Consider the following 12,074-nt stretch of genomic DNA (forward strand, 5'->3'; position numbering starts at 1 on the left):
ATTTGGAGGCATGTGAGAGGATGAAACATAAAATATTTCATATAAAATATTTTGATATTAAACTATTTTAAAGATGTTCTGCAATCACCAACCACATTACAGACATTTGGCTGCTCTGACCTCGAGCAATCACAACACATTCATCACCAACGTGATTGGTGCAGTGAGCAAAGGGAACACATTCGCTTGGAGTGGCCTAGGAGCAGTGAACTGTCACAAAACAGAGCGGCAGTGAGGATCCAACAGGCTGAGGCTTGTTCTCCACAAGAGAGAAGATTGAGGGGGGACCAGCCAGGGGCCGATCTCACTGTGAAGGATTTGTAGGGGGATGTCGAGAGGATGTTTCCTCGAGTGTGAAACCAAATTTCCTGGTCATAAATGTAAAATAGCCACCGATAAATCAAATAGAGAAGAGAGAAAATCCTATTTACTTGGACGTTTTGGGCAGGTGGAGCTCAGCAACATAACATCGAGGCAGAGAGCACAAATGTACTTAAGGGAGAGGTAGATGGAGAAAGGAACAGACGGATGTGTTGATGGGGTCGGATGAAGGGAGGGGGAGGCTGCTAAGGAGTAGCAACAGTAGCACGGATACATGGGCCGAGTGGTCTCTTTCTGTGCTCCACGTGCAAGGGAACACTAAGTCAACAACCACTGGGTGTAACGCTACAGATTTGGGAATGTGCACTGGTGTAAAATCCCCAGATTTAGGCATGACATCGGTTGCAGAAGATCCAGCTCCAGAGATTCCAGACTATGCTCCCGTTGTGTGTGGTCCATGGAATGGGGAGGGCTGGGTTTATCTGACAACACAGACGTGTTGTCCAGCCCACACAGGGAGTTCCAGCCCAGGGAGAGCCCACACACTTCAGTCTGGGACAGTCCAAACCCCCATGAATAGAGCCTCAGCATTACATCTCTGTTTTTGTATTCCAGTACTCTTGATATAAATGCCAGCATTGAATTTGCCTTCCTTACTACCATTTCGACTTGCAAATTAACTTTTTGGGACTCCTGCACCTGCACCTCCAATTTCTGGATTTCTGGATTCTCTCACCAATTAGAAAATAATCTAAGCCTTTATTCTTATTACCAAAATGCATGACACTGCACTTTGCTATACTGAGTTTTATCTGCCACTACTCTGCCCACACTCCTAACCTGTCCAAGTCCTTCTGCAGAGTCCTTGCTTCCTCTACACTCCTTGCCCCTCCACATATCTTAGCATCATCTGCAACGTCCCGGTGAATCTTCTCTGCTCCCTCTCGTCTTTTCCTACAGTGTGGTGACCATAACCAGTGCGTGGTGCTCCAGCTGTGGCCGAACTGATGTTTTCTACCGTGGACGGTAAAGCTACACGGGGCCTCAGTACCTCGGTTGTGGGGAGTAAATGCCATTTGCTCGCTCTCTCGGTTCCATCACTTTGCTGATGATCAAAGTGTACAGGGAGTAAAGAAGGGGGAGAGAATGCATCCTTGCAAAGCCCCAGTGTTGAGGATTATCGGAGAGGATGATTTGTCCCCTTAACAAAATCATGCTCACTTCGGGCTATTTATGATGTGCTTTCAAGTACCTCAAAGCCTCATCCTTAATAATGGACTGGAAAATCTTACCAACCGGCCTATATTCCTTTCTTTTGCCTGGCTCCACTCTTAAACAATGGAGTTACATTTGTGACTTTCCAGTCCTCTGGAACCATTTTTGACTGGTGATTTTTGAAAAATCACTAATAATGCCTCCAAAATCTCTACAGCGACCACTTTCACAGCCATGGGGTGTAGTCCATCTGGTCCAGGAGACATATCCACCTTCAGACCTTTCAGTTTCCAAAGCACCTTCTCCTTAGTAATAGAAGCACTCACTTCTGCCCCCTGACTCTTTTGAATTTCTGGTATGTTGTTGGTATCTTCCACTGTGAAGACTAGCGCAAAAGATTTATTCAGTTTATCCATTGTTTTTATGTTCCCTATTGCTATTTGGACAGCGTCATTTCCCAGCAGTTTAATTTCCACTCTTGTCTCTCTTTCATTCTTTATGTATCTTTTAAAAACTTTTGAAATCCTCTTTTTATATTATTGGCTAGCTTCCCTTCACATTTCATCTTTCATCCCCTTATTGATTTTTTTCGTTGCTTTCTGGTGGTTTTTAAAAGCTCCCTAATCCCCTAGTATCCCACTAATCTTTGCCGTATTATATGCCTTGTATTTTGCTTTTATGCTGTCTCTGACTTCCTTTGTCAGCCACAGTTGCCTCATTCTTCCCTTAGTATGGTTCTTTCTCTTTGGGATGAAAAGATCCCATGTCTTCCGAATTACTCCCAGAAACTCCTGCCATTGCTGCACTAACGTCATTCCTGCTAGGGTCACCTTCCAATCAACTTTAGCCAGCTCCACCCTCATGTCTGTGTATCGCCTTCCTCAACAATAATACCAATACATTCAACTTCAGCTTCTGCCTCTCAAACTGCAGGTTGAATTACATCACATTATGATCACTGCCTCCCAGGGCTTCCTTCACCTTAAGCTCCCTAATCAAATCTGGTTCATTCCAAAATACCAAATCCAGAATTGCCTTTCCCTCCTGGGCTCGACCACGAGCGGCTCTAAAAAAAACAATTCATTGGCATTCAACAAATTAATTCTCTTGGGATCCAGTACCAACCTGATTTTCCCAGTCCACCTGCATATTAAAATCCCCATGACCACCGATACATCCCTTTTCCATCTCTTGATTCTTGATAGAATGCAACATGCACCCGGCATTCTGGCTACTATTGAAGGCCTGTATATAACTCCCATCAGGGTCTATTTACCCTTGCATTTCTTAACTCTACCCATAAGAATTCTACATCTTCTGATCCTATGTTGGTTCTTGTGAAGGATTGGGTTTCATTCCTCACCAGCAGAGCCGTCCCACCTCCAGCCCACCTGCCTGTCTTTTTGATAGGATGTCTATCCTATGATGTTCAGCTTCCAGTTCTGATCCTGTTTTCACCACAACTCTGTGATGCCCACAACGTTGTACCGGCCAAATTCTAACAGTGCTGCAGTCTCACGCAGTTTGTTTCCTATACTGCGGGCATTCAAATACAGCGGCTTCAGTTCTGTAGTCACCGGCCTTTTTCTCAATTTAGTCCCCATGTTGCCTGATGCTAGAATCTTATACCTTTCTAAATTTGGTCTCCTATTTCTTATTTTGGAGACTTGTAACCTCCTTATCTTTAACTTCATCCATATTTTCCAATCTATTGAACCCACGCCCACTATTTAGATTGAAACATAATAACATAGAAAATAGGTGCAGGAGCAGGACATTTGGCCCTTCGAGCCAGCACCGCCATTCAATATGATCATGGCTGATCATCCAAATTCAGCACTCCATTCCTACTGTTTTCCCATATCCCTTGATTCAGTTAGTTTAAATCCCTAACTACAGCCCAAGTTGTGGGATTCCCCAGAAACCTGGTCCCAGTAGGGTTCAGCTGCATTTCATTGCATTGTATCAGCCCCTGCATTCCCCAATACTGATGCCAATGACCTACGAATTCAAACCCACTTCTCCAACACCAGTCTTTGATCCAGTCTTTGCTTTTAACTCTCTAATCTTATTGACACTATGCCAATTTGCTCAGATGAGACATCCTGAGCCTGGGCACCAGGCTGGCAACACAGCCGTCAGGACTCTCGATCCTCGTGATAGAGAATTATGTCTGTGCTATCCTCAATTACAACTACGTGTCTCTTCTCCTCCCCCTCTTGAACGGCTCCCTGATCCATGGTGCCATAGTTAGGCTGCTCATCATTGCTGCAGCCCCCACTCAAGGGCTGAGGCTCCTCCAACACTGTCTCTTGAATCCCCATACCTGCCTCACTCACAGTCACATCCTCAACAACCTGATCACGGCCTGAATTGGAAGTTGTTAATCTAATGGGTGTGACTTCCTCAAGAAACAGACGGCATCCAGGTAAATCTCCCCTTCCCTGATGTGTCACAGCGATTAAAGCTCAGATTCCGTCATCAATTCTGAGCTGAGTTCGTCGATCAACCAACACTTGCTGCAGATGTGGTCACCAGGAACCACATTGGGATCCACCAGCACCATGCAGCTGCAGCACATCACGTGATCCTGCATCCTTACTTTACTTATTCCCACTGACTCCTTTATAAAATTTCCCGCTTGATACGAACTCACATGCTAGCTCTGCATTCCCTTCATCAGCCGGTCTCGCCGAGCGTCTTCAGCCAAAGTGCTCGGTTCTGTACTTGGCTTCAACATGGCTTCTCTTCCAACACGACCGCTCCCAACAGCTTGTTTCGCTAAATATTGCCTTCCTTTTACTGGCTGCTGCCTCTCTTCCTCAGCCATTCAAATGCCCGCTTCTTTAAATAACCTGCCTATTCAATCAAAAAACCTGCTCTCTCTTTATTCTCCCGCCAATCTTTCAAAATTAATTTCTCTGCTTTCAAAATGGTTGCTCATGCACTCTGTGGTTTTGGAAGATTAAAAATAAATTCTCAGTATTGTACCAGTGCCTGCTGAACTGGTTTTCTGTATATCAGTGACTTCCTGTTCATCTTGTGCTCATCTGTCAGTCAGTGATTGGTCCGCAGGAGTTTTATGTAGATTGCTGCACCCAATTGCGTTTGATTCCAATGGTTCCAAAAGCCTCCAAGATGCCAGAACTACAGGTATATAAGATGCGGCAGCATTGGAAACCTCATCCACACAGAGAGCTGGGAGAGAGACAGGTGGGAACAGCAGCAGGATATGCCCACCTTCACTCTGAAACTTGACACTAATGATGAATCGTTTTCTTGTGTTTCAGGTTCGAGGAAGGAAACATGATGTTGGTGTGGGTTTTGGTGCTGACCGCACTGCTTGCCAGTGATGTGGCAGGTAAGGTCCATTGATTCCAGGAGCTTTAGAAATATATTGGTGTGAGGAATGAATGCACTGTGTTGGGACTGTGGATCATGGGAATTTGTGGACATTGGGAGTGGTCGGGTTGTGGTAGGAAATGTCTCTTGTCTGGGATACTCATCTCAAAGCTGCTGAGTTGGAAGGTGAGTTGGAGACTCTCCTCCACATCAGGAGACAGAGATTTCTCCACGGTGACGCTTCACAGGAAAACAGAGTTGCAGGAAGAGGGATATGTGACTCTCTGTCAGGAACCCAGGGGATGCAGAGGAGAAGGTTCTGCAGGCACTGGTCCAATGCAACGGGTGCAGTGTACTTGCCCGCTGTGAGGGTGAGGATGGAGGCTTGAGGGAGGATGGCCAGAGTGCTGGCAAAGGTACAGAGGAGAGAGACAGAGAATGATTGTATTTACAGTGGTCAATGGAAATTTAATTCAAATTCTCTGTGACGTGTTTGTGTGTGATCAGTAGCAGATCACAAAGGAAGAAAACTAATTTCATTCATGAAACAAAGCCCTGGGGTTATTGTGGAGCAGAGAGACCCCAGGGTACAATTACACTATTAGTACACAGTTCCCTGAAAGTGGTGATGTAGGTGGACAAGTTGGTGAAGAATGTGTTTGGCACTCTTGCCCACATCAGCTGGGCCTTTGATTAAAAGAGTTAGGATACATGTTACAGTTGTAGAAGATGTTGCTGAGACTGCACCTGGAAATTGTGTGCTGTTCTGATTGCCCAGCTATAGGAGGATGTGAGAGAGGGTCCAGTAAATATTCACAAGGATGATATCAGAACTGGCTGAGAGTTATAAGATAGGTTGGGTCTATTGCCGTTGGACTGAAGTTGGCTTCAGGGTGAGTATTTAGAGGTTTATAAAATCACGTGAGGCTTAGGTAGGGTAGAAGGACATAGTGCAGAGGAGTGTAAAACCAGAGGGCATAGGTTTAGGGTGCAAGTGGAAAGATTGAAAGGGGATAGAGCAAGTGTTTCCAATGAAGATGCCAGAGGAAGCAGTACAGACAGGTAGAATTGAATAGACATTTACACAGGGCCATAGATAGGAATGAATGAGAGGACATGTGCCAAAAACAGACAATCGGTCTCACTCAGGACGACACTTCAGTTGGTTTAAAATTCTGAATCTCTTCAATTTACAGGAGCAAACAATTCATTGGAAGAGGAGACCCGTGTTCTATCCCAAGGACGCTGTGTGAAAGGCTGGTATAAATATCCTAGACTAAACAACTGTTACCGTTTTTTTCCTCGAAGAAGGTCATGGGCAAGTGCTGAGGTAAGTCCCTGAAACCAGTGGTTGCTCTGGGAGGTCTGGGGAACATTGCTCTCTGCTGGTTCATTCCCATGAACTCACAGCACAGCCTGTCGTTGAATTGCCTGCGATGAGTCCATGTGTTCCACGGGTGCGCTTCACTGCAGCCGTGGGCTCCGGTTTCTATCGCTCGGACCAGTGGGTGAAATATTGAGATTTGGGGGAAGCTCTGCATTCCCCAATACGGTCACGGTGGCGCAGCGGCAGAGTTGCTGCCACACAGTGAATGCAGCGTCGGAGACCCGGGTTCCATCCCGACTACAGGTGCTGTCTGGACGGAGTTTGTACGTTCTCCTCGTGACCAGCGTGGGTTTTCACCGAGATCTTCGGTTTCTTCCCACACTCCAAAGACGTACAAAGGTTAATTGGCTTGGTAAATGTAAAAATTGTCCCTAGTGGATATAGGATAGTGTTAATGTGTGGGGATCGCTGGTTAGCGCCGACCCGGTGGGCCGAAGGGCCTGTTTCCGCGTTGTATCTCTATACTACACTAAACTAAATCCAGGAGTTAACGCAGAGCTGGGGTTCTTGATTAAAGAACGAGAACTCTGTGTCTCGGGGATAAAGTTACCCATTGCCAATGTCTCTTTTGACGATTTATTTGAGGGATCTTGAGACACACTAATTCTCAACAAATAAACTATTTTGTTTGTTTAAAGGCGTTTTGCAAACGTCAACCACATTCTGGACATCTGGCAACTGTGACCTCGCTCATACACAACAAATTCATTCTGGAAGTGATTCGCGCATCTTGCAAACCGAAGAGCCATGTTTGGATTGGCCTAAACAACAGAGTTAAGGTACAGTTAATGATGACACGTTAGCTTACAGGTCGTCACCACACTGGCCAGACCTGCATTTGTTGTCCTTCCCTGGTCATCCACTGCCCTTTTCAGAGGGCAGGTTAAAGTCAACACTTTGATGGATCTCTGGTGTCACATCGTTGTTCAGAGATAGAGTTACACATGACGCCCGGAGCACTCACTGGAAACCCGCTCGGTCACAGGGAGAAGGTGCAAACTCACACGGATAAAACTGGACATCTCTGTCTTTGTCTGAGCGATCCTACATTATATTTGTGTTCAATTACCATCTTTTACTCATTTTCTGAGTTACCAATATTCCTCTTCTCTGACCTTTACTCTCAGATCCTGTCAGTTTCATCCCAAGGATCCTGTTACTTCCATGAGATTCCCCCACCCTGCCAGTCCATAGTTTAAACTCCCATCCACTGCCCTACTTGTCCCGGCTGCTCGTATTCTGCTCTCACTCCGGCTCAGGTACAGCTCCTCCCTGTATTGTTCATGGCAGCAGACTCAGCATTCCAACACCAATGACCATTCATTTACACCCCCAGGGAGGGCCTTTCACATGGATCGATGGATATCCATTGAGATACCAACGCTGTGATGCTGATGAAGAAGATAAAAGACGACGTTGTTGGCTCATTCGTCGTAAGTGTAACAGTGACAGAAATTGTGTTTTGTTGGAAGTTAATTTGAGACAGTTTTGAACAGGAGGTGACCTCCACAGACCTGCTGTTACACAGAGGGAGGGAACCAACCCCATGGGTCCTGTGCTCTGCAGAACTGGACTGACTGCCCAGCAGTGAGAGGAGGATGTATGGGATGGAATGCAGGAGTCAGGGGAACAGACACCGAGTGTAACTGTGCAGGAGGAATGTACAAGGGGGCAACACTGGAGTTAGAGGAAGGTACAGTGTAGCATGACACATTCTGGATTTAGTGTTGTCCAATGAACCAGATTTGACAAAGAGAACTCGAGGTAAAGGAGCTGCTTGGAGGTAGTGATCATAATATGATTCGTTTTAATCTTCAATTTGAGGTGGAAGAGGTTAAATCAGAAGTGTCAGTGTTGCAGTTGAACAAAGGGGACTATGAAGGCATGAGAGAGGAGCTGGCCAAGGTAGACTGGAAAGGGATCCTAGCAGGAATGACGGTGGAACAGCAATGGCATGAATTTCTGGGCATAATCCGGAAGATGCAGGATCATTTCATTCCAAAGCGGAAGAAAGATTCTAAGGGGAGTAGGAGGCAACCGTGGCTGACAAGGGAAGTTAGGGATGGAATAAAACTAAAAGAAAAGATATATAACACAGCAAAGAGTAGCAGGAAGCCAGAGGATTAGGAAACATTCAAAGGACAACAGAAGGTAACAAAACAGGCAATACGGGCTGAAAAGATGAATCAGAGGGGAAGCTGGCCAAGAATATAAAAGGACGGTAAAAGCTTCTTTAGGTATGTTAAGAGAAAAAGATTAGCAAAGACAAATGTAGGTCCCTTGAAGGCAGACGAGGGTGAAATTATTATGCATAACAAGGAAATGGCAGAAGAGTTGAATAGGTACTTCGGATCTGTCTTCACTAAGGAAGACACAAACAATCTCCCAGATGTACTAGAGGACAGAGGATCTAGGGGGATAGAGGAAAGAAATTTGCATTAGGCGAGAAATAGTATTGGGTAGACTGATGGGACTGAAGGTTGATAAATCCCCAGGGCCTGATGGTCTGCATCCCATGGTACTCAGGGAGGTGGCTCTAGAAATAGTGGACGCATTGGTGATCATTTTCCAATGTTCAATAGATTCAGGATCAGTTCCTGTGGATTGGAGGATAGCTAATGTTATCCCACTTTTTAAGAAAGGAGCGAGAGAGAAAACGAGGAATTACAGACCAGTTAGCCTGACATTAGTGGTGGGGAAGATGCTTGAGTCAATTATTAAAGAGTTTATAACGGTGCATTTGGATAGCAGTAAAAGGATAAGTCCAAGTCAGCATGGATTTATGAAAGGGAAATCATGCTTTACTAATCTTCTGGGATATTTTGAGGTGGTGACAACTAAAATGGATGAAGGGGAGCCAATGGATGTAGTGTTTCTAGACTTTCAGAAAGCCTTTGATAAGGTCCCTCAAGGGAGATTGGTGAGCAAAATTAGAGCACATGGTGTTGGGGGCTGAGTGTTGACATGGATAGAGAATTGGTTGGCAGACAGGAAGCAAAGAGTAGGAGTAAACGGGTCCTTTTCAGAATGGCAGGCAGTGGTGAGTGGTGTGCCGCAAGGCTCAGTGTTGGGGCCGCAACTATTTACCATATGTATTGATTTGGATGAAGGAATTAGAAATAACATTAACAAGTTTGCAGATGACACAAAGCTGGGTGGCAGTGGGAACTGCAAAGAGGATGTTAGGAGGTTGCAGAGTGACCTGGACAGGTTGAGTGAGTGGGCAGATGCATGGCAGATGCAGTATAATGTAGATAAATGTGAGGTTATCCACTTTGGCGGCAAAAAAAAGGAGGCAGATTATTATCTCAATGGTGTCAGGTTAGGTAAGGGGGAAGTGCAGCGAGATCTGGGTGTCCTTGTACCCCCAGTCACTGAAAGTTGGCGTGGAGGTACTGCAGGCCGTGAAGAAAGCTAATGGCATGTTGGCCTTCATAACGAGAGGATTTCAGTATAGGAGTAAAGATGTTCTTCTGCAGTTGTATAGGGCCCTGGTAAGACCACATCTGGAGTATTGGGTACAGTTTTAGTCTCCTAATTTGAGGAAGGACATCCTTGCAATTGAGGCAGTGAGCGTAGGTTCATGAGATTGATCCCTGGGATGGCGGGACTGTCATATGAGGAAAGATTGAAAAGACTAGGCTTGTATTCACTGGAGTTTAGAAGGATGAGAGGGGATCTTATAGAGACATATAAAATTATAAAAGGACTGGACAAGCTAGATGCAGGAAAAATGTTCCCAATGTTTGGGGAGTCCAGAACCAGGAGCCACAGTCTTAGAATAAAGGGGAGGCCATTTAAAACTGAGGTGAGAAGGAACTTTTTCACCCAGAGAGTTGTGAATTTGTGGAATTCTCTGCCACAGAGGGCAGTGGAGGCCAAATCACTGGATGAATTTAAGAGAGAGTTAGATAGAGCTCTGGGGCTAGTGGAATCAAGGGATATTGGGAGAAGGCAGGCACGGGTTACTGATTGTGGATGATCAGCCATGATCACAATGAATGGTGGTGCTGACTCGAAGGGCCAAATGGCCTCCTCCTGCACCTATTTTCTATGTTTCTATAAAGAAAGAACTACTTAGCCATTTGACTGTTCAATAAACATTAGAGAGGATGTGGAGCAGAAAAGTCATGGAGCTGTCCAGCCCACACAGGGAGTTCCAGCCCAGGGAGAGCCCACACACTTCAGGCTGGGACAGTCCAAACCCCCGTAAATATTGGGGGCTTCAGGTTTCAGCAACACACACTCTGACTGCACCTGGCACCTCCACAGAAGTGACTCCCTTTATTTACAAGGCAAACTCACCGATCAAGAGTCAGGGAACATTAATGGCTCACAGACTCTGACTCAAATAGATGGTGCTTTTACACCAGGTAGAAAACAGGAAATGCTGGAAACACTCAGCAGGTCAGGCAGCACCTGTGGGGAGAGGCACAGAGATAACATTTAAAAGTATGAACCTTCTATTTCTTCTCGAGATATCATTTCCCTCAACACCTGTTTGTTTCATCTCGACATATGGTACGTGACAGATCGAGTATTTCCAGCATTTAATTATTTATTTAAGAAATTCTGCATCTGCAGCAATTTTCTTGTGGACTAACAGGAAAATGTTTTCTCCTTTCCTGCTTCTAGGGAATGGATCTTGGAGGTCGATAAGGTGTGGCCACAGACTTTCTTTTGTTTGTACTTACCGATTGCACTGAGTTTAGAAGACTCCAGAATGGTCCACTCATCCTTTCCAGCAGTGGATCCAGTGCTTTGATTTCTTTGTAGCCGCTCTCACTGTCTGTGGTGACTGTACTCACTTAGCTTCTCAGCCAATAATAAAGAGAACTGCATCATGAGCTGTGTGTTTGGTGCTGTGTGAGTCCAGTTTCTCGCAGCCTTCCTGTCCCACTGTTACTTCCTCCCCACCTCTGCACTCAGTGCTGCGCTGAGGAGAAGGCGGCACACACTTTGCGAAATGAACTCTTGTCCTTCGGCCGCACCTGGTGTGTTGGGTCCCGGACACCGCACCTGGGAGAGAAATAAAGGCTGTGGAGAGGATACATGGGGAGTTAGTGGAATAGTTGCAGGGAGAGAGCTTTCACAGTCCTGTGGGTGGGCTGCAGAAGATGAACTGGGCCCAGAAATTCCTCAACACATCTGTATGAAAACCTCTGCTGTCTGTTTATAAATCAGCTCAACCTGGTGTCGGGCAAATTCCCCATGATTCTGGCAGTCTTGGCAGGTGTCGGGACAAGATGTGAAGGAAGTCAAGCCTTGCCCAACTCTCCAGTCAATGCCCTGATGCAGAGTGAGAGAGATGGTGGGAGTAACTCAACATTACTTCACTCTCACCCACTTGGTTTATTCACTCTTCTCACTCTTGCTTCCTATTTCATTACATTTTATACCTACGTTAAAAACAAGTGGGTGGCCGGAGAGAAGGTATGATCACTCAAGGATAAAGCAGGAACTTTATGTTTGGAATCAGAGGATGTGCACAAGATATTAAGCGAGTAATTTGCATCTGAATTCACCAAGGAGAAGGACATAGTGGGATTAGTGTGATGTGTACAAACATCCTCGGGCAGTTAGAGATCAAGATGGAAGTGGTGCTGGGTCTCTTGAAGACCATTGAGGTGGATAAATCCCCAGGGTCCTGATGAGTTCCATATCAAGTTATTGAGAGTTCATAAGTTCATAAGTGATAGGAGCAGAATTAGGCAATTTGGCCCAAGTCTGCTCCACCTTTCAATTATGGCTGATACATCTTTCCCTCTTTACCCCATTCTCCTGCCTTCTCCCCATAACCTCTGACACC

General features: G+C 45.6%; 1 protein-coding gene across 1 annotated transcript; it reads left to right on the forward strand.

Annotated features, from left to right (window-relative positions):
- The first annotated feature begins 4,733 nt into the window (after positions 1–4,733).
- Positions 4,734–11,103, forward strand: LOC144590788 (snaclec bitiscetin subunit beta-like). Its single transcript, XM_078395218.1, has 6 exons — positions 4,734–4,749; positions 4,827–4,897; positions 6,075–6,208; positions 6,904–7,044; positions 7,602–7,698; positions 10,901–11,103. The coding sequence occupies exons 2-6, from the start codon at positions 4,843–4,845 to the stop codon at positions 10,969–10,971; spliced, it is 498 nt and encodes a 165-aa protein (XP_078251344.1). The 5' UTR covers positions 4,734–4,749; positions 4,827–4,842; the 3' UTR covers positions 10,972–11,103.
- The last annotated feature ends 971 nt before the right edge of the window (positions 11,104–12,074 follow it).

This window comes from Rhinoraja longicauda, unplaced genomic scaffold, assembly GCF_053455715.1.
Source record: "Rhinoraja longicauda isolate Sanriku21f unplaced genomic scaffold, sRhiLon1.1 Scf000324, whole genome shotgun sequence".
NCBI lineage: Eukaryota > Metazoa > Chordata > Chondrichthyes > Rajiformes > Arhynchobatidae > Rhinoraja > Rhinoraja longicauda.